This window comes from Chlorocebus sabaeus, chromosome 16 (genome assembly GCF_047675955.1).
Source record: "Chlorocebus sabaeus isolate Y175 chromosome 16, mChlSab1.0.hap1, whole genome shotgun sequence".
Classification (NCBI taxonomy): domain Eukaryota; kingdom Metazoa; phylum Chordata; class Mammalia; order Primates; family Cercopithecidae; genus Chlorocebus; species Chlorocebus sabaeus.
Genome location: NC_132919.1, coordinates 77,367,188 through 77,393,732, shown reverse-complemented (window position 1 = coordinate 77,393,732; position 26,545 = coordinate 77,367,188). Strand labels below are relative to the sequence as shown.

Sequence of the window (26,545 nt, the reverse complement as noted above, 5' to 3'; positions counted from 1 at the left end):
CGCTTGCGCGGGCACAGAGCAGCCGCTTGGCCCCACGCTTTCCGGAAGCCCCGGAACCGGCAACACGGCTTCTGGGCGTGCGCGGAGTCGCTGCGCTCTGGCCGCTGAGCCTCGACGCCAGTCGAGCCCCGTCGGGTCCCAGACAGCCTTCTCCCAGGACAACGGCTAGTGGTGCACCGAGGAAGCCCTGTACCGGGGCTGCAAGGAAAGGCGTCGACCACACTGGAGGACACCGAGGCTTCGCCCAGAACCTCGCCGGCACCGTCGCGTTTTTTCGGTCAGCTCCCAAACGTCTGCCCTCAGGTTTGCCGCCGGCGTGGCCCACTCTCGCGGAGGGTAGGCAGCCCGGCAGACGCCTCTGTTCCCCGCGGTTCTGCGAGAGGCCCCAGACTGGCCTTCGCAGCTTGTGCCTCCTCGAATGACCCGGCAGGCCCTGCACTTAGGATTTTCTGATCTCTACAAGGGGAAGCTGGACTGTGGCTCTTGGCGTTAACAGCCTCGCAAGGGAACGGCACCGGCTGAGAGACCTCCGCTTTGGAACTGACTTGAGGTCCCGGCGTCCCAGCAAAAAAGTCACTGCAATTCCTTCTGCATGGGGGCGGGGTAGGAAATGAGAAAACAACGAGCGCTAGGCGGAGTCCGAGGAGTACCTGGAGCTTCCCCGGGACTCTGGAGAGCCGCGTGTGGTCCAGGAGGAGGCGTGAGGACTGTGGCACCCAGCATCGCTGGAGGCAGAAGTGCCCACCCTGGCTGAGCTCCGGCTCAAGGGAGCCCAGGAGGTCCAGCTGCCTCTCTGTGCCCAGGCTCTGGTGCCATCATTCCTTGACTCGCCCAGCCTCTCCCCGTGTATTCCCGTGGGAGGGTTGGTGCTCCTGCCTTTCCCATGAGCTGGGTCATGGGAGGAGGGGCGCGCATGAACGGTGGCTCGTAACCGCCAGGCCAAGGCTGTCAGTGCAGGCAGAATCTGGGGTCAAACTCTCCACCGGGGCATCTGGAACCACAGCCTGCTGCCCACGGGTTGAGCCGTCGGAGCCCGGGGTGATGCGGGAACAGAGTCGGTGAGCCCCGGGCATCTCCAGGCAGGGGTTGGGGCTGGGGGTTTCTGATAACGTCCTGCTTTCGGACCGGACTCTAAGGCCCTGACCTCTAGGCCGCCCGCTTTCCCAGGTTGCTCTGCCGCCACACCCTGCCGGCCTCCCCTCGCCTCTCGCAGTCCCCGTCCCTGGCTGTGCCTAGTCCGTCCCGTCTGAGCCCCTTCTCCCCAGACCGTGAGAACTGAGCGCCCAGACCCAAGGACTCCCGGACTCCTTCCAGGCTGCGGTTGTCCGGCCCAACTCTGGACCGCCCCTCCCTGCTGCCCAAAGGCGCCTGGGGCTCCTAGGACCGGGTCACACAAGCAGCACCAGCAAGCAGTGCGGGGATTGGGTGTGCGTGTGCGGGGGTCGGGGCGCGGGGTGGGGGGGCAGTGGGAAATGGGGCCCGGCTCGCGGCGCGCATGCGTGCTAGTTCACGCGCTGTGCGCGTGCTCCAGCGGCACCGCACCCTCTCAGCTTGCCTGGCTTCGGTGCTCCGAGGGGACGTCCGCGCGTTTTCCCAGCGAGCCCACCTGGCCCGACCGGTCAAGGTGCCCAAGGAATGAATCAAAACTGCGTCTAAGCAGCATACCGTCGAGCACCCTCACTGCGCGTGCCCCTCATGGAGACGTAGGGACAGCCTAGGCTGATACTGGGGTTCCTGGGGAAAGTCACTCAAATCAGAATCACTAGGTCCCATGAGCTTGTTCTGGTCTCAGAACACCAATAACAGCAACAACAGTAATACTGAACATTTATTGAGCATTTGCCTGTGCCTGACAGTGTGGGGGTGCTTCCATATCTCATCGAACCCCCCCCCCATGGACTCTGTTGGGAAAACGTGCTAATATTCCTTTTCTTATAGTTATGGAAGCTGAAACACAGAGAGGTTAAGTAACTTGCACAAGGGCACACAGCCAGCAAGTGCATTGGAACCCAGGCAGGCTGGCCTCAGAGCCCACCTTTTTAGCCACTGTTCTCTACTATTATTAAAAAAAAAAAAAAAAAAAAAAAAAAAAAAAAAAAAAAAAAAAAAAAGCAAAACCGCCCACCAACAACACCCAGCTTCCAGTTTACTTAAATCGGCCCCTAGAACTCCCTCCCGTCTTTACTGTTCCAGCCTCATCCTTGTTGCCAAGGGCTCTGAGGGTCCTCCTGCTGGAGCACTGCTCTGCGCTTCCAGGAGGCTCCACTGGACCTTTCTTGAATTCTTTCCTCAAGCCTTGGAGGAGCTGAACTTCACAAGGATCCAAAGCCCCAGCTGTGGAGCTTTAGGGACTTGAGCTTAGGGCTTCTCAGGCAGAACCCCTGCTGCCTCCCCCTGAGGAAGTGACTTGGCCCCAAGGTGCCTCGCTTTCCTCATCTAGAAAATGGGGGTAGTAGAACTGATGTTACCTGGCTGTTGTGAATCTTAACTGGGATAACTCAGGCACTAGATATAGGGCAACTAGTTAAGCAATAGATGTTGCTTAACTCTGAGGGGATATTTTCCTTCTGTGGAGGGGAAGAAAGGGGGCCTGATTTCAGTTTCTGGGGTTTAAGGCAGAAATGTGGCTTCTAGAATGTGTGGAGCCTTCTGGGAGATTCCTGTAGAGTGGGCAGGCAGCCCCTTCTTATTCTTTGCAGCCTGTTCTAGTGCTTCTCTAACAAGGAGGATCTGTGGATGTCTCCTAGGGAGGAGAAAGTGGGACAGGAAAGGTGGGAGCTTCTTGCTCTTGGGAACAACTAACGGCGGGAACCAAGGCCAGAAACCCGGACAACCTCACTTTCAGTCACCCAGGCTGGGCCTTGGGACCAGTTTCCAGAATGTCGGGTCACCCTGCGGCATTCCCGCAGCAGGCGGCAGGCGCCCAGCCCTAGCTCGGCGTCGGGGAAGCAGCGCTGCGGGACGCCCGCCCGGCTCCGGGGCCGCGGGAGGTAAGCCACTGGCCACAAGGCCACGCCTCGGAGCCGCCAGCGCTCACTTCACTGCCGGCCCGCCCGAGGCAAATGGTTGACTTCCAAATCTGCCCGCGTCCGCAGCCAAGACCGGGCAGGTCCGACGCCCGCCAAGCCGCGGAGTTGAAACGCTCCCAAAGAACCGGCCGGCCTCATCCTCGAGCTAGAGGACGCGCTAGGGCTTGCCGGCCTGGCCCGCGACCCAGGAGCCCAGCGTCCCGCTGGGGCCCGTCCGCCCCTCTCCTTGGACTGCACCAGCCTCCAGTCTCCCTCCCGGAGGACGAGTCTTTGGGCCGCGGGCCCAGGGAGGCCTAAGAGGGCCCCCAAACTCCGGGCTCTCAGGAGGTTGCAGTATCGAGTGCAGAGTCCCGGCACCTTTTGGAGGCTGGGGCCGAGGGTAGGGCGGGCTACTGGGAGCAGGTCGCAGACCGTGGGCCTGCAGTCGCGGGCCGTGCGCCTAGGTCGCCAGAAGAGTGCGGAACAGGGCCGGAGACCTGGGGGTTTGGGAAGCAGGTGTCCCCAGGCGGGCGGGAGCCCGCATTTCCGTAAACAAAGAAACCGGGCAGCTAGTCTCAGGAGAGGGGGTGGCTGTTAAGAGAATCGCGGACAATTTCCTTCATAAAAATGCGATCTGAGAGCATTTGATTTCCACTTTCACTCCCCCCATCCCCCGCCCCAACACACGCACCGTCTCTAAAGACACTCAAATTGCAGCCATATGGGGCTAAAGTAATAGGAAGCAGTTACCTTATTTACTGCAGAGGCGGCGCACGCAAACCTGGCAGCCGCAGCCTCAGCAGCGGACCGCCGAGCAATGGGATTAAGAGTAGCGTGTCTTGTCTTTTACAACTTTGTTTTGTTTGCTCCTGGGAGGTGTAGGTGGGAAAGGCAATTATCTTAACTTTGAACCAGGAAAGCGGTTGTGTGGAGAAAAGAGAGGTGGCGAGAATTTAGTCAGTCAGGGAAGGGGGTTCGATAAGAAAGGTGGGGAACAAGGATCCTCTTTCTGTAGGTTCCTAAGACCGTACCACCAGCTGACCTGTCCTCTCGGTCTGGTTCAGACCCGGCTGGAATGACTGCAGACCTCCTCCCCCTCCAAGCCCATGCATGCTAGCCCCCTCTCCTAGCGCCCTCTCCCGGAACACAGGACTTCCTCCCGTGCCCACCTAGCCAGAGCCCGGGAGGTGGGCTCCCATTTCTCAGACCGCCACCTCCCGCTTTGTCTCCAAATTGTCAAGGAGTGAGGTTGCCCCGTGACCTGTTTTCACACCCCCTGCAACGCTGCTCTCTGGCGGGCAGTTGGGGGGCAGCGGGTGCGCCAGGCAGGGATGAGACATACTCATCCTTCCTTGCCTTCCTTGGCGGGACTGAGCGCGTCTGCTGCTGACAAGAGCCAGGCTCCCTGCCCTCAGATTATTCTATACCTCTTCTTTCCTTCTGAATCGAGTTCCACCTTTGCCACAGGCTTTGCAGGATTCCCCGACGTTTGCAAACTCAGACTCTTTGCAAGTGATAATTTTGTTCAGAGCAAGCATTTCCGAAATAATCACCATCAGGCACGAAGACAGGTGGAGAATTGGGTGGGGAAGCTAAGATAATTACCTAAGACCATATCCAGAGGAGGGGGCCGCACCTGCCAGCATCAGGGGTTTCATTTCTTCAAGTTTCAGAGGTATTTAGGCAAAGAAGGGAGAATAAGGCAGAAAGAGAGGGAGACGGAAGGAAGGAAGGAGGGAAGGAAGGGAGGAAGGAAGGAAAATGGAAAGAACGCATGGAGGAAGGACTAAAGCTATCTTTTTCGGGGAGAAACTGAAACCATCTCCTGCACGCCTAGTGCAAACCCCATGGTCTGTAAAGGCATCAAGGGCAAGCACAACTCCGGGAACCCGGTTCCAGAAACCCTATCTGGAGGAAAACCACCGCTCTTCGCGGGTGCGTGAGAGCTTGCCAGGGGTGGGGGTAGGGCGCGAGGTCAGGCGGGTCAGGTCCCCACGGCCCACGCCGGGAAGGCCCCCTCCCTCCCACTTCCACAGTGGCCCTGAAGCCAGCCCGAGGAGCTGAGGCGGCCGGTGCGGGGCTGGGGCCGAATCCTCGGCGGGCAGCGGATTCCAAGAGGGGGCAGGCGGGAAGGCAGAGCGACCCGGGCCCAGGGCGGAGGGTGGCCTTTCTCAGGGCGGGGAAACCAGACACTTATAGGCGGCTGAGGCCGACTTTATTTTTACTGCCCAAACTGTTGGAAAGTATTTAAGCTTAAACAGAAACAGCTGTATCGCTGGCACCGGCCGACGAAACTATTTGTTACCGGGAATGACTTTTTATGATTAAGGACGCGGCCGTCGGCGGCCTCCCACGGGCGGCCCGCGAGGGTCACTGGGAGATCTGAGCGTCCTCGACGCGCTGTTCGTTCAGACAGAACGGCCGTAGAGATGGGACTGTTCGACCAGCGGTCACCTTGTGAAGTTTAGGAGCAAGGCCAAAACCTGAAACCCGTGTTTCCAGGGGCTGGGGCAGGACCGGGAGGGAAGATGGGCGAAGCGCCCCGCTCGTCCCCGCGGGTCGAGGACCTCGCGGCTGCCGCCGTCTGCGCGCGCCTCACTTTGGACAGGAGGCCAGTTTTCCGCTCTGGGCTTCCTGCCTCTCCGAGTCAGACTCCTTGGCTGCTTCTCTCTCTCTTCCTATCGTTCTCTCGCTGCCTCTCTTTTTTTCCCGCCTCTCTTTCTTCCACCCCATCTCTGGCCAAGGGAAACCGCTTCCAGTCAGGCTGATCATCGATGTTTGAACTAAATCGTGGGTTCCAAGGAGTGGGAGTTGTGATCTGGAGCTTGAGCACTAAGAGAACAGGGTGGGAGGGAGCTGGACCCAGAGTGCGGCTGCTGTCCCCAGCGCCGCCCCCGCCACGGGTCACCGGCAGCCGAGCTGGCGGCAGGGTCGGCGGTGCACGTGCGTATGTGCGCACGGCGAAGCGGTCGCAGCCGGCCCTTGTCCCTTTCCAGGAGCCCGCCATCTTCGCGCGTGAGACCCTCTCGCGCAGCCCGCACTGGACCCAGCGACGTTCCCCAGCTTCCCGCGCCGGCGTTTCTCGCAGGATGTCCGCCGCTCACGCTGGGAAGAGCGGTGGACAGGAAGTGCGCGGGCCGGGCGCCGGGGTCCGGGGGAAGCCAGATGCACCCCCAGCCGCGCACCCCATCCCGTGCCAGCTCTGCCCAGATGCCCTTAGCCCACCTAGGCCACGGGCAGGGGGCGACCAGGGCAGGCAAGGTTCGGTGCTGGGGCCTGGCGGGGGCGGGCAGCGCGGGCTAAGGGCAGGGGCAGGTGGCTGCGGGCGTCGGGGACGGTCGGGGGGCAGGAAGAAGCCGCGCGACATCCTCTGTGGGGTCCCGGGCTGCAGGCGGGCTCCGGAGGGAACAGCCGGGCCTCCACCAGGTCTATGTTTGGCTTCGGAGCCGGGGAGGAGCGCTCCAGCCAGCGCGGCTCGCAGGGCCCAGAGGGTGGCCGAGGGCAGGGCCGCTCGACAGGAGCCTGAGACACAGGCACATTGATTTGTTAGCGGGACCAGGCTGTGGGGGGGTGGAAGTTGCCATGGAGACCGGGGGTCGGGTGTGCGGGGCGGGGGGCGGGGGCCGGGGGCGAAGCGGGCCGATGGGCGCGCCGCAGGCTCTCGGGGTTCGGGCGCGGCCCGCGGCGCCCCAGCACCTGTGCATTGTGCATTGTGCGGCGCGGGCGGCTGGGGGAGGGGAGGGCGCGAGTCCTGGGCGGTGGGGGTGGGGCGGGCCGGGGTCTGCCGAGGGGCGGAGCCGGGCTGACATCGCCGCGGGGATCCCAGCGAGAGCTGTGGGGGACGCCGAACACCGGAGGGACAACTTGGTGGCGGGGGAGGGGGCCCCGGCGAGGACAGAGGGCGGCCGGCCCCCCTCACCAGCCCAGCAGACTGACAGCGGCCGGGCCCGCCCTCCCCATGGCGTCACTTCCGGCGGCGCCCCCTCCCACTTGCGCGCTCCGTCTCTGGAGTCGCCTCGGACTCCGCCCCCTGGCGATTGGAACGCGGGTCACGTAGCAACGCGGGGGAGAAAGGGAGAGGGGCGTGGCTCGGAGTTCGTCCAATCAGCGTGCGGGGGCGCAGGCCTCCGGCCGCTCGGCTTTAGCAACGTCGTTAGCAACACGTGGGGCGGGAGGAAGCGCTGGGCGGAGGGGAGGGGGCCGAGCGGAGGAGCGCGGGAGGGGGGCCGCGGGAGGGAGCGAGAGCGCCGGGAGGGGGAGGAGAACTGACGTCAGCGGGAGAGTATTATGGTCTGTCGTGCGCTGGCTGCTGCTTTTCTGCTCCTGGAAGCGGCCAAGAGGGGAAGCGGCGAGTCAACATGGAGCTTTCAGCGGTGGGGGAGCGGGTGTTCGCGGCCGAAGCCCTCCTGAAGCGGCGCATACGGAAAGTAGGTGCCCCCGGGCCTAGGGCCTCCGTGCGGCCGGGTCCTCCCCTCCCGGCCCGGGTTCCCTCCCCCTGCTGCAGCCCAGCTTCCCTTCCCCCAGGTCCCAGCAGCGGCCGCGGCCGTGGCGGCGGCGGCGGCGGCGGCGGCGGCTGTGAGCCCAAGCGCTTTCCTTAGACTTGCAGCGATGCACGGATTGCATGGGTGGGGGGCGGGGTGGGGAATGAATGCCGGTGCATGCACTTTGTGCAGCGTTAGGTGCAGGGGTGATGCAGCGGGCGCGTGCCTTTTGCGGCGGGGTTTCGAGCATTCATCTGGTGCATGCATTTTCGCATGCATTTCTTGTATCCTCGTCATGCATTTCTCCCCATGCACACACATTATCCCCTTTGCACCCGCAGGGACGCATGGAATACCTCGTGAAATGGAAAGGATGGTCGCAGAAGTAAGTAGGTTATATGCAATTCTCAATCCCATACTGTTATTCAGGAGCTTTCTTTCTTCCTCTTTTTGCCTTTACGTTGAAATACAATACAATGCAATGAGAAAAGTTACACACACACACACACACACACCCTCTGCTCTCACCCTGCTCCTGGGACTGATGCCCACTTCTTCCTGATTCCCTTTAGGTACAGCACATGGGAACCGGAGGAAAACATCCTGGATGCTCGCTTGCTCGCGGCCTTTGAGGAAAGGTACAGACCCTTCCAAGTCCCAGCCACTCACTTAGAAACAAGTAGAGTGGCTTCTCTCCAGCCTGGACTAGAGTCCCACTTGCTTTCTTTACTCACGCACCCTTTCTCCTTTCCTTCTTTCTCCAGGGAAAGAGAGATGGAGCTCTATGGCCCCAAAAAGCGAGGACCCAAGCCCAAAACCTTCCTCCTCAAGGTAGGTTGGCAGTGTCCAATGGTGGAGGACAATGTTGTTGAGTCATTTGTGGGAAGGGGGCCCTGAGGACTGTGAGCCAATGGGGTGTCCACACATGTTGCCTATTTGTAATCTAGGAGGGAGTTCCCTGACAAGATGTCACCAAGTCAGTAGCAGCTCCAACCGTGTCTGGGGGGACTGGCTTGGCCACACTAGAATTCCTTTACCCTCCCCCTCCATATATTTATATATTAAATGGACATATAATCAAATGCAAAAAGTGTGCTTTTTGCAAATGACTGCTTCCAGCCAAATCTTCTACTCCTTCTCCCATCCTTCTACCTCTCAGCTCCAACAACCTCCCCACCTATCCATCCACCCACCCACCCATGCATCCATGTAGAAATTCCCAGGCATCATAGGGTAAAGATAGGAGATCAAGGCTAGAGCAGGAGTCCTGTGGGGGTGGACAGGGTCCTGCCCCACTCTTGATACTATCTTCTCTCCTGCAGGCTCAGGCCAAGGCAAAGGCCAAAACTTATGAGTTCCGAAGTGACTCAGCCAGGGGCATCCGGATCCCCTACCCTGGCCGCTCACCCCAGGACCTGGCTTCCACTTCCCGGGCCCGGGAGGGCCTTCGAAACATGGGTTTGTCCCCGCCAGCAAGCAGCACCAGCACCAGCAGCACCTGCCGCGCAGAGCCCCCTCGGGACCGGGATAGGGACCGGGAGCGGGATCGAGAAAGGGAGAGGGAGCGAGAGAGGGAGCGGGAACGTGAGAGGGAACGAGAGCGGGGTACCAGCCGAGTGGATGACAAGCCCAGTTCGCCGGGGGACAGCTCTAAGAAGCGAGGCCCCAAGCCGCGGAAGGAGCTCCCGGACCCCTCACAGAGGCCCTTAGGCGAACCCAGTGCCGGCCTCGGAGAGTACCTCAAGGGCAGGAAGCTGGACGACACCCCTTCCGGGGCAGGAAAGTTTCCAGCCGGCCACAGCGTGATCCAGCTGGCCCGAAGGCAGGACTCGGACCTGGTGCAGTGTGGTGTGACCAGCCCTAGCTCAGCTGAGGCCACAGGCAAGCTGGCTGTGGACACCTTCCCTGCCAGGGTGATAAAGCACAGGGCTGCCTTCCTGGAGGCCAAAGGCCAGGGTGCCCTGGATCCCAGTGGTGCCCGGGTCCGACATGGCTCAGGCCCCCCCAGCTCTGTGGGGGGCCTCTACCGGGACATGGGGGCCCAGGGGGGAAGGCCCTCCCTCATCGCCAGGATCCCTGTGGCCAGAATCCTGGGGGACCCGGAGGAAGAGTCCTGGAGCCCCTCCCTGACTAACCTGGAGAAGGTGGTGGTCACAGACGTGACCTCAAACTTTTTGACCGTCACCATTAAGGAAAGTAACACGGACCAAGGCTTTTTTAAAGAGAAAAGATGAATGCTGGGTGGGTGTGCCCAGGACGAGAGCAGGGGAGAGAGTGAGCGTGAGCTTGGCATAGTGATTTTTATTTCTGGGTGGGATGTGGCCTTTTGGCTGGTCCCGTCCCTGATGTGACCCCCACCCCCACCAGCCCCTTTCATCCCTCCTTCCTCCCCGTCAGTTTTTGTTGGAAAGATTATCTCTAGAGTTATATTTTCTATTAGATGTAAATATGTTATTTAAGAAAAATATCTAAATATATATATTTCAACTCTTGAAGTTGTTTTATTTAAAGGAGAGAGACTCTCATTGTGCTTTAGTTGGGGCAGGCAAATGAGCTGGGGCAGGAGGGGCCCCCTTGCCCCAGGGCTCTAGGGAAGTTGGGGCCTGGGTACAGGTTTCTGAGAGTGTCTGGAGGGGCTTGGCCTGCCCATCCCACCCCTCCTCCCTTCTCCCACAGCCCAGTGCCAGACTCCTGGCACCAAGGCCCGGCCCAGATTTGCTCTCTCTTCCCATTGGCCAGGCAGGCCAACAAAAGGTTGGCTCCCCAATCAGAAAAAAGGGGGGGTGGGGTCAGTTTTCCTTTTTTCACTTTTTTTTTTTTTTTTTTTTTTTTTAAGGTAAAGAAGTCTATTAGGGAAAAACAGTATTAACTTGAATAAGCTTTTCGTGTGTGATGTTGAAGGTTAAAACGTCCCCAGCAGGCAGGGACAGGAGGTTTCTCCCCAGGACCACACCAGGAAATGCACTTTAGGGAGGGGTGTGTGTGTGGTACACGCAGATCGTGTGTATGTCATGTGGATAAAATCTCCCCGTTCCCTCGTTCCTTTCCTTACTCCGCAGAAAGAAAAGAAATCCAGCGAATCTGTTTACATTCCCGAAATGCCAGGATAAATTGGGAGGATTGCGTGTCAGTGCTCAGAGTTCGAGACAGTTGTTTTACAAGAAAAGTGTTGGGGTGGACTTTTACTTTTCGCGTCCTCTAGCTTCGCCAGGAGAAGAGACGGTGGCCCCCACCTCCCAGGAAGAGTTGGACAAGCCTCCCTGCCTGGGGAGGGCGGGCCGCCAGCTCTGTGATGGACACACGGCCAGACAGGCCCACCCTGCGGGACCCACGGAGGGAGGCGCGGCGGCGGGCACTGGGCGGCGGGCGCTGCTGGGAGCAGTGACTTCGCACCCAGGCCCTCGCCACGGCCAGGCTTGGAGTGTGGCGGAGGACCAGGGCTTGGGGCTCGGAGCTGGGGCTGGACTCACCCCGGCGGCTCCGGCCGGGCACGGAAAGGAGGGGCGAGGCGGGGTTTTCATCCAAGTATGTGCATCGGAACTTTTGCTTTTTCCTTTTTTTCCCCCGCCCTTCTTAAAAGCAAAAGCTATAATTTATAGGTCTTTTCGATTCTCAGTGTTCTCTATTTGAACTCGACATTCAAACTCCGCCAAAGGGGGAGGGAGGAGCGGGAGTTGGGAGTGGGAACGGCCGCGGCGGGGAAGGCCGTACGCGGCGGCGGGGCCTGGGACGCCCCTGCCCGGCGGACTTGACCGCTCTGCGCTCCGAGGGCGCAGAACGTGCGCCCCTCTTTTGACTCAAAAGCACAAATCAGTCCCCTCCACTCCACCCCCGTCTCTCGGAGCAGGGATCCCGCAGCCTCCCTGCCCTCCCCGCCCTTAAAGGGCCAGCGAAGATCTAACTTACCATTGCTTGTAGAGGGAGGGGCGCGGGGGCCCTGCGCGCCAGAGGAAGCACAGACTCGGGGCGAGCGAGGCGGGGAGTCGGGGGTGGGGGAGCTTCGCGTGGAGTGGGGGGTGCTCGAAGGGAACCCAGCCTCATCCTCCGCACTCCCGGCTTCTCAGCCTCTCTCTCCTCCAGACTTTCTTGCCTTTAAAGAGAGAAAAGGAGGGAAACGGTGTATTACATGATGGTGTTTGTTTTTGAATATCAAATTGCGCCTATAAAGAGAAGCCCCTGGAATGGGGATTTTTATCTACTCACATTTGTAAAACTGGTATTTTAGACTTTGTATAAAGAAGCGCCGTTGAGTGTATCTATTTAAATGTCGATGCTATTTTCAGATGAAACTTCACTGAGGGGGCATGTCTGTTACCGTGAGGACGGGACTGGGGGACACGCGTCTTCACCTGGCCGCCGCCTTCCCTTCTCTCCCGCCTGCCCTTTACTCCCACCTCCCTCCCTTCCTGGGGCTGACTTTGCCCTTTCCCTTGGACCTTCCTCCAGCCACCCTGGCTCTGTCCCTACCGCCCCTCCGTCCTGCTGTTTGTCCGTGGCCGTGCGTGTGTGTCTCCTCTCGCTCTTGCGACGCTGACCTGGGGGGTGGGTGGGCAGGGGCCGGGGGCCACGTGGCTGGGAGTCTGCAACCGCGCAGGATGTGTGCGCTGTTGGGTTTATTTGATTCTAAGATTTGTACAAATCTCCAATCGATCTCCGCCTCAGCCCAAGAGTGAAGCTTCGGTACCTATCTTCTGCGGTTGTGAATGTCTGTATCCAATACCGCTTTTTACGTGTTTAAATACATACTTTGTAAATAGAGACATGTCTTGGTTTTATTCTTCTTTTTCTTTCCCTGAGCAAAGGGAAGAGGCATCACGGGAAGAGAGGATCCGTCCCTCTTCTCTCAGTACCCATCCCGTCCTCCCGCCCCCATCCTCGCCCCCATCGGCGGGGGAACGGTTCCTGCAAAGGCCCTTCCCCAGCTGGGGAACCCACCTGGCTGGGATAGAGGTGGGCGTGGGAGGCCGCGGCGGCTGACTCTCCTCAGCCCGTCTGGGGGAAGCCGTTTGGCTCTCCGCACCTACTGGCTGCGCTTCTTCGGGACCTGGGCAGTATCTGGGGACTCTGGAGGATGCGCCTGAGGTCGGGGGTTCACCTTTCCTCTGACCGGCTCCTCCAGCGCGCCACACCCCCAGGCGGGAGGTGTCTGGCCTCCGAGGCCCCGGGGCCTCGCCGCGTTGCCCACAGCCTCCTGGGCCAGCCCCTCGGAGCTGTTGTGAGACCCACTTTCCAGACCCACCCAATCCTGCTAGCGCTCCCCGAAATGCAGAGCCTCGCGCCTATTGATTGAGGAATTGAATTCGCGGGTATTGCTAGGCAACTGCCTGCTCGGAGCCGGCGCAGAGCGCTGCTGATGTGATTAGTGAACCTGGCGCCGCCGCGCCGCAGCCCCGCGCACCCCCGCCCCGGAGTCCCCGCAGCCTTTCCGGCCCAGGTCTCCTAGGCGGGCCTAAACCCCAACGCTGGGCAAGGGACGGTGCGGGGAGAGCAGAGCGCGGGGTGGGGGTGGAGAGGGAGATGTTCTTGGCCTTTTCTGGCCACAGACTTCACAGCAGTGGGGGCGGGGTCTTGAAGCCCGCACAGGAGAGCCATCCTTGGGATCCCCAAAGAGGCCACCGCACTAAACCCAGTTCTACTTCCATAGTACCCCGCAGACGTCACTCTGCCAGGACGCCTCGATTCAGGCTCACCCGTAACACCCACCCAGAGGAACATGGACAGGGGAAGCTCACGCATCTCCAGCCCCTCGCTGAGTAGTCAGTGGCCCGGCCCTTGGCGGGGCTTCCCCCTTCCCCAGCTGTGACCGGTGTGGGAGGGGGCGGGAGGACAGGAGCGTCCTGGCGCCCGGGCCCAGGGCAACGGATCACAGAGCCTTGAGTGCCCTTCCGACGTGAGGGCCTGCGCTGCCGGCCGAGTAGGGTAGCTGGCCGCCAGGTGTCAAAGATCTCAGCCTGAAACTGCCCCACCGCAACGGGCGGTCTCTGTGCTGGCAGGGGACATCAAAGGAAGGTGGGTGGGGTGACCCAGCGACGGTCGCCGCTTGGACGGGGGTCCCTTCCGCGTCCTCTCCTGGGCGTGTGGGACGGTGGAATGGGTTCCTGCTTAAGCAGACGGGAGGGCCCCTCACCCTGCCCCTTTTTCGGGTTTGCTGGCCATCAACCTCGGCTTTGAGGAGCGCCCTCACGGGTTTCCGTTTCCTGGGCAGATTCCGTGGGAGTCCCCCACAACTGCAGAGACCAGGTGTGCGTGGCAGCCTCCAGCCGGACTGGTTACCCTGCGTCCCGAGGACAGGGCCGGCTAGTGTGGCCACCGCGGCGGGAAACCTGGCCTCGCACAAACATTGGTTGGGTTGGAAGGTTCATGCTCTTCCTAGAGTGTCGGATAGGATTCATTTTCCGTCCCTTTGATGCTGGCTTCGCACCAATCCTGATCTAGGCACTGTGCCGTGCGCCCGGGCCGCCGGCGCACAGATCTGCCCCGGCTCTCTGGGGCTCCAGTGCCGGTTTCCTCTTCTCATCTAAAAGCCCTCCAGGCCGAGAGGCGTGCTGTCCAGCGTGGAAGGCGGCTGCCCGCAGCGAGAGAGGCTGCGGGCAGGGTCGGGGCTTTCCTCCTGAGACTTCGGAGGCGGAGGTGGCCGGGGGCGTGCAGGTGGTGCGCTGGAGTCCCGGGCGCCCTGGAGACGCGGCTGACTTTTCCCTTGTCGGTCCGAAGGGCCGGCGGCCGACCTCGGTGGGATGCGCGCGCCCTCTACAGGTGGCGGCGTCGGCCCGGGGCGCCCGCGCCCACCCCTTACCCCCGGGGGGCCAGTAGCTTTCTGGTTGCGAGCCCTAACTGAGAAAGCCTTATCTACCCCCCACCCAACGGCACCGCTGGGCGCCCACCACCACGGGCGCCCCTCTGCGTCCTCCCTGAGCCCCGGCGCTCGATCCATGAGGGCGGAGGGGAGGAAGGAGAGGTCCACACGTCCGGACCACCGTCCTCCCAGCCCCTCCGCATCCATCGCTCCCGGCCCCCACGGGCAGGTAGCGGCGGCTTGGGGCCGGGCCCTCGAGCGGGGTCGGGCCCTTGGCAGCCCAGTCTGTTCTTCTGAGGGGGCACTGGATTAGGCGATCACATCAGCGGCGCAGAAACTAACAAAGGCCGAGCCAGCTCTGCCCGGCACCCGTCTGGCCGAATCCCCGTAGAAATGGGCTCTCCGGAAAGCCTGGCTCCACATCGGGAGCCGCGCCTGCTCCTGCTCGGCCAACTTGCTCCTTCCCGGTGGTCCCAGCCCCTTTCTGCAGCTCTCATAAGCCAGAGGACAGGCTCGCTGGGGTCACCCCTGCCCATTTTCTCCAAAACAAAACAGCCAGAGACTTGCGAAGGCAGCAAAAGAGAGCACACCAACAGTCTTCTTTCTCTGCAACAGTCTGATTTCGAATTCGCAGGCCTTCCTGGAGCGGACTAGTGCTGGGGGGTCACATTTCCATTTGTAGGGGGAACGCTTTCCTGAACCAAAAGACTCAGGCCTTGGTCCCAAGTAGCTTTTCACCCAGTGACCGCAACATCTAGGCCCAGCTTCCCTCTTCACTTCAAAGAAACTCTGTTCTCCCTGGAGGCTGGAATTTATGAATAAATTCATGCTGAGGTTGGTGCAAGCCTTAAGGGGTCGGGGAACGTTCTATAATAAGCAAATCACCTCTTTTTTCGCGAGCCTTGGGTTAGGAGTTGCAGTAGCTTCTAACTCACAGTGACTCCTCTGGAATTTTATGGCTGCCTCCTTGTAAAGCATTAGCACATGTGGTGGCTTCAAGAGGTTGAGTGGCTTTCCAACACAGCTTCTCTGGATATTGTGGAGGCGGGGAGAGGGAGAGTTTTGGTTTAACTTTGAATGTCTCTGGAAGGGAGCAGTCTCAAAAATGAGTTGATTATATATTGCAGCATCCCTGACCTCACCTAACAGATGCCGGTAACGCTGCCCCTGGCCCCAATCCCTGCCATTGTGTTTTTTCTATTTTTCCCATTAATTCAGTCTCTCAAACTCAGCACTACTGACGCGCTGGGAAGGATCATTTCTTTCTGTCATGGAGACTGTCTTGTGCACCTCCGGACATCCAGCAGCACTTCTCTGGTATCCACACACTATATGCAAATGGCACCCACCCCACAGCGTGACAACCAAGACCTCCAGATCTGCCAAGGGTCCTCTGCAATGCCAAATTGTTCTCTGTTGTGAACCACTGGTATATGGACTCTTAAACCCCCATCCCTTGCTTGGAAACACATCTTTTTCTGCACCCTCTGCAAGCGGCCAAGCCTTTCCCAGGCTTTGATTTTTCTGTGCCACAAGTATTCGGCCCATGCCCAGACGAGTTATTTTGCCTCAAGAAAGGAAAAGAGCAGAGTCTATTGTGTTTCCAGGGATCACTCATGATGTACACCAGGCCAAAAGTTGTTTAAAAAATTTATTGATATACTAAGAGATAACAAAAGGACAAAAATCTTCTGACGCCATTTGCTGTCTTTCCCCTGCAAAATAAACATCAGTCTAAAAAAAGAAAAAACCCTGCAACTTTGCTAGTTTTCCAAAAATGCTAGAAAATCAACAGAATCATGGGATGCACTTGAGTAAAATCTGGTCGTCTAGGCACTACCTGTCCCCAAGTCCATTCCCTTTCCCCACACCATCAGGGGCTTTTTGGGGGAAACATTTCTTTGAACTGATTGATCCTAATTAAATGTGGGCCCTGGGCTGCTGTCCTGTTTCAACACAGATCCTCTCCTAGGGCAATAACATATCTACTTTTGTTCACTTTTAAGAAAGCAAACAGCCATAGTTGAAAGCAATTAGAAGTGGCATGCATGAATGATTTTTTTTTTTTTTAATTAAAAAACACAAATCATGCCAGTGATTGGCTTTGGTTCAAAGCTTGATCCTCCCCCAGTCTCCCCTTAATGAAAGCTCTGGGCCCAGAGCCCTCTCCAACTAGGTCAGAATTTCGAGCGTAACCAAAACAAGGAACACTCTTTTTTGGTACAAAATATATACATATGAAAATATGCCAGCACCTCTAAGGAAGACAGACTGGCCACTGCTTCCTATTCAATACAGGAGCAAACAAGATGGGGTTAACACACCATTACACACATATACACTGCCACAGTTCCTGTGGGACCTTTGGGAAAAAAGCAACAATGCATCTTGTCAGATGTGCCAGACACCTAGCTACACAAACACACACACACACATAAATAGCAGCAAATAAAAATAGAAAGTCTACTTTTATTTATTGGTAAACGTAAGACAACCAAGTCTGAGCATTCGGTGCAGTTCCCAGTGGTGGCCCTTGCCCTGCACACGTGCACACGCTCTTGAAGCACCAGGAACACACGACACAGTAAGAAGGCAAAGTGGCTGGGAGTAAGGTATCTGCAGATTCAAACTTTGGGATTGAAGTAGCTGGTAAGCAGAAAGGCACCGAATCAGGGTCTGGAGAGACCTGGCTGCTGGGGAGGACAGGCAGCCAGGGACAGATCCTCATTTCTCCAACAGCTCCTGGAAGGACAGAGTCACCCCAAGGGCTTGGAGAGCTGTTAGTCTGGCTTTGGAGCGTTGAAGGTAGCACAGTGCTCCGCAGGAAAGTCACAGGCTTGGCTGTCTGGGCACAAGGAAGCTGGTGCCCGAGGCCCATCATGCCAGGATCCATGCCTCCTCCCAGGATGCGCAGTGAGCTGGAATCTCTCCCTCTCCAACTGGGAGCAGCTCTTCCTTACTGTCTGCTTCCAGCCCTGGCCTAGCTATGTGGGACCCCTAGCCCTTCAATTCGCCGAGGCGGGCACCATTCCTGTGGCAGCCACCACCACCACTGTGGGCTGGCCCTCAACGAAGCCACGGACATGGGTCCCTCCCCAAAGGCACACTGTTAAGATCAATTTGGCTACACCAAGGCCACCTCTTCCTATTTGGCACGGTGAGGTACTGGGGGGTCTTGCAGTCCGGTAGGCCTGTCCCCCAGAAAATAGAGCCCATTCCCGAAGTCTGGGCTGCTCCATGGAAGGGTAGCCTTCCCTATAGTCAGGCACTGCTGGCTGACTCCATCCAATCAGAGGAACAGAAAGTGACCACCCCACCCTCAGTTTTTGGCATCACAAAGACCCAGTGACCAGATTGCCTGCCGCTGCCACCTCTGGGCTGCCCTGCCTTTCTGCCCAAGCTGCTCTCAGAACAGAAATCCTGGTATTGGTCAGAAGCCATACAAGGTGCCGGGCGCGGTGGCTCAAGCCTGTAATCCCAGCACTTTGGGAGGCCCAGACGGGCGGATCACGAGGTCAGGAGATCGAGACCATCCTGGCGAACACGGCGAAACCCCGTCTCTACTAAAAAATACAAAAAACTAGCCGGGCGAGGTGGCGGGCACCTGTAGTCCCAGCTACTCGGGAGGCTGAGGCAGGAGAATGGAGTAAACCCGGGAGGCGGAGCTTGCAGTGAGCTGAGATCCGGGCCACTGCACTCCAGCCTGGGTGACAGAGCCAGACTCCATCTCAAAAAAAAAAAAAAAAAAAAAAAAGAGAAGCCATACAAGGTAGCTCCCAGACATGGCCACCTAGAGGTGGCTCACAATCTTGAGTTAACAGGGGCCTCAGGGCCAACGCTGACAGATTCAGCTTCCCAGGGCCCTCTATCAGGGGGGGCCCCTAGAATTTGTCCAGCTTCCCAAATGGCACAGGTATAGTTGTTCAGCTGGAAAGGAGCCAAGCAGGGAACGCCTAAAGGTGTGGGGGATTGTCAGGGAAAGTGATATTCCTTAAGGACTGCCTCATCCACTTGGGCAGGACCCACAGCACACACCTGCAGCACGGGCAGAGCCGACAGATGGGCCCATCGACTCACAAGTGCCAGCACTCCTGTCCTCCAGGTCTCCAGGGCAGTCTGTGGGCCATTAGCACGAAGCCAGTCCTTTATTAGCAGAAGGTAGATCCTCGGAGTGGAGGGAGGGGCTTGCTTGCCAAGGGTCCTGCCCACTGGACTCCCCTGGACCTGAGCACCTCCACTTTGGGTTTTCCTTGGGACACTGAACTCTGGGCTTTCTAGAAATGGAACATGCTTCAGTGGGCCTGGGGCAGGGGGTGGGTCTGGGTTTGGAAGGGGACTCAGGTCACTTCTCATCAGGACACGGGCAGGAAGGAGGGCGGCAGCCACAGCCTGCCTCCCCTGCTCCGAGGCGTGGAGGCTCTTCGGGTGGAACCCAGCTGTGGGACCACCCCCTCCCCACCCATGCTGGCCCGTAGGCTGTTGGGGGCTGTGGATGCCACCCTGAATTCTGGCTAGATGGCCACAAAGCCAGCCTGTTAGGGCTCCTGGGCCTGCTCTACTCTAGCTGCCTGCCACTGTCCTTTCACAGTAAGGCCCCAGCCAGCCCCCAGCTGTCAGGGGCAAGCTCCCCACCTCACCACCGCGGGTTCAGGCAATGCCAGCCAGGCCCGCCCCTGCTCATCCCATCTCCCAAAAGCTGCCATCAGGTGGCAGGAACACTAGTCCCACTGGCCTTGCCTCCCAATACTCTCTGCCCACCCCAGGGCTGAAAGCGAGACACACCAGATGCCCCAGCTGACACCTCAGCCCCTGCAAGACAGGGAGCAAAGCAGTGATGCAGTCACACAGGCTAGTGAGGAGCAGTTCAAACGCAGCCATGAAGAAGCCTGCTCTGTTCAAGACAGTCACCTTGAGCCACAGGTGCCACTGCATTTCCTGAGGCAAGAGGGGAGAACGAAGAGGCCTGCAGAGGTAGGAAGACGGTGGAGACCAACAAGGCAGCGAGACCCCCTGCCCTACCTCGCAGGACAGGGCAGAATGCGGGGAGAAGCCCCTTCCAAGTCTGCCCATCAAAGAGACCACCCGCTCCTCCTCCCTGACCCAGACTCTTGAGGGGGCTTGGGCTGGGAGTCAGTTAGCCAAGCAAAACCACAGGCAGCGAAGGGGAGTAAGACGGGGCAGCTGGTGGCGCAGGGGATTCAGTAATGCCTCAGGTTGAAGAAGCCCACGCTGGTGGGAGACTCCTTCACTGTGACGGTGATGAGGTTGGCAGTGACGTCAGTGACAAAGACATGCTCGATGAGGCTGCGGGTAGGCTTCCAGTCCTGGCTGGTCTGAACGGACACTGACGGGTTCTGACCCGTGCTGGGCGGCGAGGTGGAGTCCGGGTCAGAGTCTGAGCTGCTGCTCTCCTCGCCTGCGCTCATCTCCGGCAGTGTGGCTGCCTTGCGTGCTTCTCCAGGGGCTGTGCGGCTCTCCTGCCCACTGGGGGTAGCACTGCCCTTGACATAGTCCCTCTTGCCGGCAGGGGTGGGCGGCGCTACTGCTCTGGAGGCCAGCTTCTCACTTTTGCTCGTGTCGGTGGGCATGGCGGCCCCGCTGCCCCCAATGAGGCCACTCCCAGTGCCCTTCCCAGGGACTGGGTTGGTGGCTGGGACACCCTTGGTGGTGGTGGCATGGCGGGCGAGCAGACCCACCCCAGGCATGCCATTCTTGACACTTTGCAAGTCCAAGACCTGGAGGCTCAGCTCCTGGGTGGGTGCTGACTGAGGGCCTGGGCACCCAGCAGGTACCCTGCTGGCACCATGGGTGTGTGTGGGGCCCCCTGTGCTCCCTACTTTTTGCTCCACAGCCCCGCTGCTGGGGGCCTTTGGGATTTTGCTTCCTGGAGGACTCATTCCCAGCTCCCCTTTCTGCGTCCTCACCTTCAGGTCCAGCCCAAGGCCGCACTTGGTGGTGGCCTGGGCCTTCAGCGCCAACCTGCTGGCGGCCTGGCTTTGGGTCATTCGGTTCATGTAATGCACGATGGAGCTCTGCCAACTGATGCCACCCCGGCCGGGGCTACTGGCCATGCCCTTCATCAGGCTGGCCAGGTTCTCTGGGGTGGCCATGGCACTGGGGCTACCACAGGCCTCCTTGGCATGGGCCTTCAGAGCTGCCAGGCCTGCCACGGGGGCGCTGAGTGGAGGGGGTAGCTTGCTGGCTGGGGCCCCCAGATCCTTCCGGGCGGTTTTCAGCACCTTGGCCAGGCTCACGGGTCTTCGGGTTGCCTTCTGCTCTGGGGGCAGGGGCTTTCGTCCCCGCTTCTTCCTGATGGGATCCTTCAGCTCGGGTTTGGCCACCAGGATCTGGGCCTTCTTCTGAGGCACTGGGTGGGTGTCGCGGCCCCGGGGACCCCTCTTGGCATCTAAATCACTGTCATCCTCTTCATCTGAGGAAGAGGATGACGACGTAGAGGAAGAGGAGGAACTGCTGGACTTGGATTTGGAGGGAGCATCAGGTTCCTGAAAAAAGATAAAGAAGTTGGCTGGGTGCGGTGGCTCACGCCTGTAATCCCAGCAATTTGGGAGGCTGAGGTGGGTGGACCACCTGAGGTCAGGAGTTCGAGACCAGCCTGGCCAACATAGCGATGCCGTCTCTACTAAAAATACAAAAATTAGCCGGGTGTGGTAGCACGTGCCTGTAGTCCCAGCTACTGCAGAGGCTGAGGCAGGAGAATTGCTTCATTGAAACTGGGAGGTGGAGGCTGCAGCGAGCCGAGATTGTGCCACTGAACTCCAGCCTGGGTGACAGAGCAAGACTACGTCTCAAAGAAAAAAAAAAAAAAAAAGGTTAGGTGTCACACCTCCACTGCCTGCTCCCAGGGTCCAGAGCGCCATGCTGTCCCCAAGGAACACTGGGCACCTTGCAGCCATCAACTCCTGTGGCTTCCAGACCAGAGAGGCAATCAGGAAGGAGCAACTTCTCACCACGCTCACAGTTCCACGAGAGGCAAAATCAAAGGTAAAATAAGAGAGAAAAATAGGTGGCTCATAAAAATGAAGTCAGAATAAGGACGGACGAAATCTACACCGTAACATCCTGGTCCACCATCAGCTTTCACGGGGAATAAGATTTAGCTCCGGGCTGTAGAGCAGACGTTTAAAGGGAACGGTATCCAGAGCATCACAGTTATCAGGACTCAGGAGGTTACAGGTCGTATGAAGTAGCACACACAGCTTTGCAACCTAAACCAAGTGGGCTTCGGTATCCCCATTTCCCAGCCTGAGCCTTACAGGACACAGGTAAACAAACCACTGCACTCCTCGCCTTCCGGATGTCACCTCAAATATTAAATAAGAGCGTCCTTGTGTTTCATAGGCCTCCCATGCTGCCTGCTGGGTCAGAATTCTACAGCGTGAGCTTTAGGGAGTCAGATCCAACACTGCCTCCCTACCACCCCGTTCTCCCAACTTCAACAGGAGTGATCTCCTCAAACCTCCTCAAATAAGGCGTCAATCACTGCCCTGTAACCACTCCTCAGTCGGCAGGACTTCTGCAGCCCCACCATCCTGCTCGAAAAAATGATTTTCAAGACGATGTAAGGCCAGTGTAGACCAGCCAACAAGATTCTACAGCACAGAATCCCGTTCATTCAGGAAATCCTCCTGGAAAGGCGGGTTCTGTGACTGAGCTCATGGCCACAACATGCAGAGGTCCACGGACAGTGCTGGGAGGAGGGAATCAAAGCAGCACCCGGGACTGAGGCCAGGCCCTCCTCCCCGATCCCGTCCTCCCTCAACTGTCCTCAGGGAAGGGAGGGACCCTGCCACGGACCCCAGGGGTGCCTGCATACCTGCGGCAGGGTGAGCCCATCACTGTAGCGGGGAGGGCTGACAGGACAGTACCGAGACGGCCGAAGCGCATCATCAGTCCACAGCACCTCTGCCCTCCTCCAAAGCCCCTTCCGGCACCCCCTGGCTATTGGGTTAGCCCTGCCTTTTCTGGCTACCTCAATTGAAGGTACACTCGCAGGTGGGCCTGGAGTAGTCCAAAATCTTGGGCTTGTGGGTCACATCTAGTCGGCAATCCTATGAGCACCTACTATATGCATGCTTCCTGTTCCTTTCTGGACCCCATGGGAGTGAAGAGTGCTCGTCAGCAGCAGTTTGACCCTGCCACCCAGCAGAGCGGCGTGCAAGACAGGCTGAAGCAGGAAGCCCCTGGGAGGGGCGGGGAGGAACTCTCAGCCGGCTGGGGCTCCTGGGCAGCAGAAGCTGAGAGGCAGGAAGAAAGGGGGCTCCTGTTTTCCGAGTAGAGGGACAGACTGTTGGCAGAAGTGCCACCCCCTTCCTGAGGGCCCCAAACCCTCCCTCTGCCTGCCCCCTACCCCAAGGGGGTGCTGGGAGGTGGGGTCAGTATGCCTGGCGCAGACACCCACCTTGAGCTTGGAGCGTCGGCTGCAGGAGGACACAGCAGTGAGCTTCCTTGGCCGGCCTCTCGGCCTCTTGCCTCTCTTGCGGTTCTGCACCTCCTTCTCATGTTCCCTGAAGGCACACCACTAGTTAATGGGGGAGAAGCCCTAGGGCATACCCCTTCTATCACATGGGACTCTATGGCTTCCAGCACCCTATTCCTGTTGGCCTGTAATAGCTTATCCTGTCTGCTGCAAACACATCATCAAATACCCAAGGCAGAGGTCAGACCCCATTTTTTGCACTAGGGTCAGTAACCAGCCATCCCATTTCATTTGGGTAAGGACAAGCTGAAGAGAGGAAAGCAACGCTGGGAAAACGATGATACCCCAGTTTTCTCCGACCTCTCTTAAGACAGCTTCCTGCCGGTGCACTGCTGCGTGGAAATTCTAGCATATCCTAACCAGAAGTGGCCTTGGTGGCCACATGGTCCAACCTACTTACTTTCAATAGGAGAAGGAAGCCCAGGGCAAGGAGATGCCAGCAATCCCCTGGGCAGCTGCCTATGCATGAAACCCTCACCCAGGCAAGGAGCAACATGGGTCCTGCCCTCCAGCCCTTGCAAAGCCTGACTGCTGGCATATGACTCTCCTTGTTTCCTTTTTAAACATACCTCTGTTCCTAAACTCTACTCTTGAGGGAGATAACAAAAGAGCCGAGTTCTGAAGCAGGCAGGGCTCAATGCATGCCCCAACCTCAGTACCCCCCTGAAGAGCCTCCACACCTCCTGGGTCATGAAGCGCTAGTAGAACCTCCAGCCCCCAGGGAAAGTGTGTGTTTCAGGCTACTCTCAAGGGAAGGGGCCCTGGTAATTACACTGGGCAAACATCATCTCACTGGGGCCTGGAAGGCAACCTCCTCAACGCAGTTCTGATCAGTACCAGGCAAAGCTCATACTCCAATTAAGTACTGGTCCTTAACCCGAAATCTCCTAAAAGGCCAGTGAAGAGTTGCATGGATCTCCTCCGCTGAAGTATTAACCTGTGGACGGAGTGCTGTGAGCCTGTACATTGCCAAGGGCCATACCCCCGCCCCCTCCAATACCAAGCAGGTAACGGCCAGCTCCTAGTGCCCACAGGGAGCTAGCGTGTTGGTGCATGGAGAGGGCTGAACAGCCACCTTCTCCGTTTTCTTTCTTCCACGATGTAATCCAAGCCACCCATGGGTTTTAAACTCTTGTTATCTCAGGCGTTTCTGCTCTAACCAAAACCAGGGGCAAGGGCACAATCTCTCTCAACTGTGAGGACATTGTGTTAGATGCAGAGAAAAGTACCAACCTCTGAAGTGGGTCAAGCCATTCCCCCACCCCAAGGCTCACAGGACCCAGACAGGAAACAACACAAGACAATGGGTTGCCATTACGATTTTCCAAAGGGATTTAAGCAAGCACAGGCTCCTCTTCTTTTTACTCACCCCACCAGAAAACTCTTGTTTCCCCAATGTCATGTCCCCTCTGGGAAGACCCAAAACGTTCTGATACAGCGGAATAAAGGGAACGCACCTTTCGCCACCAGAGAACAAACCTGCCAGATTGACCCTGGCTGGGAAAGACTCTGGCAACCAATTCTTCTGCCTCTATCCGCAGGGCAAGTCCAGCCAGGGGAGCCAGGGGGAGCTGTCAGTGAAACACCCCACGCCTTGCCATTGCTTGAGTAGCACTCCCTGGCCCTTCATGCTGGGGTGCGGTGGGCACATCCACTGTCCTCTCCTCACCACCCCTTGCCCTCGAACATCTCAAGAAGGCCTATCTCTTAACCCAAGCTTCCTACCTAAAAATAGAAATGACATCTAGAATGACAGAAACAAGTCTGGCCCAATCCGGTCCCATGGGGCTATCTGGTACTGTACGCTGCACACCAGAGCAAAATAAATGTTTCGTTCTTGAGAGACACCACGATAGGCACAAGCGCATGTTGTGTTCCAGCTCCCTCTCTGAGCCTTCTCTTGCCTGATGGCACACGCGTGCAGGGCTGGAAGGGCAGGCCTGCGTCACTGTGGCAAACCTGCTATCCTGGTTTTTTGTTAGCGCCATGTGCAAATTACTCAGCAGAAAAGGCCAAGAGAAGCTACATCTTTATCTGAAGCAACTGGAAAAGTTGGCTTCTGCAAGTATGGCTGTCAGAAAAACCAAAGCACAACTTACTGGGGTCTTCTCAGGGATGGATACAGGCTGGCTGGGAGAAGGTGGGAGAGGGGCTGGCTGGGGACTTTTACAGCCAGTCACAGAGATGGCCCTGGAGACAATCTTGCTAAGGGACCTCAGACCACAGCCCCTGCTCCAGCCTCCGGGCAGGCGAGCAGCGCCCAGCACGACTCTGCAACCAGCCACCATCCCTCCCCCACGCCCTCCCCACAGTGCTGTCAGCGTCCTCACTTCTTCTGGAAGGCCAGGAGCAGCCTCGGGTCCAGGATGTTCTCCTCCGGCTCCCAGCTGTTATGTCTGCAAAGCAGAGGGCAGGGCAGCATTAGACGCCAGGCTGATGATCACGGCTTTGCAAAGCAGCCCGAGGGGGCCCGCCCTCACCGCTCCTCGACTCAGGAGTCGAGGGTGTGGCACCGTAGCACCATGGCACTTCTCAAAGTGCAAACCCAGGTTTTGGAGGCTGGCCACCCCCCACCAACCCAGCACTCTAACCTCAAACCCAAAGGGAAACTGCCGCTCCAACTCCCCAATTAAAACAAGGCCACAAGAGGACTCCCACAGTCTCTGCCTGGGAGAAAAACAAATCCCAATAAAACGCAAAGTTGCAGAGAGGGAATCCCCCAAACCCTGGCCTGGAGCCAGAGAAGGAAGGGAAGGCAGGTCCAGGATGCAGGGAGGGGCACAGGCGCCCAGCCCGAGATCCAGAACAATGTGGCGCGCGGGCCGGGGCACCTCGAGGGGTAGCAAAGAAAGAGCGCGGTCCGGGGAAACGGGGAAACGGGGCCGCGGGAGCAGCTGTGCACAGAGCCCCTTCCGGGGATGCCAAATCCCCTCCCTTCCATTAAAAGAAAGAAAAAAAAAAAGAAACTCTACATCCATCAATAGGAAGCTCAGGTTACAGCAGAGAGAATCTAGCCAAGAGAAGGGGGGCTTGCATCCCGCGCCTCCCTCCCGGCCCGGGCGGGGGATGGGGGGAGCGCGGCGCCGGGGCCGAGGAGGTTCCGGCGCGGGGGGCCGCCCAGCTCTCCCCCGCGGGCGTGTAAACAAAGGGCAACCTCGGGCCGGGCGGCCTCCGCCCCCTCAGAGCCGGAGGAGCCCGCGGGGACCCCGCGAACTTCCCGCTCAGCCCGCGGGCGCCCCCAGTCCCCCGGACGGCGCGGCCGAGGGCTCCACGTCCCCACCCCCGGGCGAGGAGGCGGCAGGGCGGGCGCAGCGTCGCGGGGGACTCACTTGGAGGACCAGCCGCGCCACTTGACCAGGTACTCCAGCTTGCCCTGCGGGGAGAGAAGAGGAGCCGTGAGCCAGACGGGCGGCAGGCGGCGGGAGGGGGCCGGGCGGGCCGCACGCACCTTGCGGAGCCGCTTGCTCAGGATGCACTCAGCGGCGAAGACCTGCTCGCCCACGCTGCTCAACTCCTCCATGCTGCCCGGCAGCCCGCCCGACCGCGGCGCCCGCCGCCAGTACCCCGGCCGCACCGCCGCGCGCCCCGCCGGCCGCACACAAAGCACCGCCCCCGCCCGGCGCCGGCCCGCCCCGCGCACGCGCACCGCCTCTCCGCGCCCGCGCCGAGGCCCGCCGCCCGCCCCCGCGCGCTGCCCAAATCCTGTGCGGGCCAATCAGCGAGGGGGGGCGGGCGCGGGGCGGGGCGGGGCGTGCATTGTCCGCGG

At 59.0% G+C, this 26,545-nt stretch overlaps 2 protein-coding genes across 2 annotated transcripts; one reads left to right on the top strand and one right to left on the bottom strand.

Moving 5' to 3' along the window:
- Positions 1 to 7,262: 7,262 nt before the first annotated feature.
- Positions 7,263 to 12,247, top strand: CBX8 (chromobox 8). Its single transcript, XM_008013158.3, has 5 exons — positions 7,263 to 7,435; positions 7,831 to 7,874; positions 8,062 to 8,127; positions 8,254 to 8,320; positions 8,812 to 12,247. The coding sequence occupies exons 1-5, from the start codon at positions 7,367 to 7,369 to the stop codon at positions 9,721 to 9,723; spliced, it is 1,158 nt and encodes a 385-aa protein (XP_008011349.1). The 5' UTR covers positions 7,263 to 7,366; the 3' UTR covers positions 9,724 to 12,247.
- A 4,474-nt stretch (positions 12,248 to 16,721) lies between these two features.
- On the bottom strand, positions 16,722 to 26,378 carry CBX2 (chromobox 2). Its single transcript, XM_008013156.3, has 5 exons — positions 26,228 to 26,378; positions 26,109 to 26,152; positions 25,110 to 25,175; positions 22,702 to 22,807; positions 16,722 to 20,785 (listed from the first exon to the last, which is right to left on the bottom strand). The coding sequence occupies exons 1-5, from the start codon at positions 26,297 to 26,299 to the stop codon at positions 19,481 to 19,483; spliced, it is 1,593 nt and encodes a 530-aa protein (XP_008011347.2). The 5' UTR covers positions 26,300 to 26,378; the 3' UTR covers positions 16,722 to 19,480.
- Positions 26,379 to 26,545: the final 167 nt, after the last annotated feature.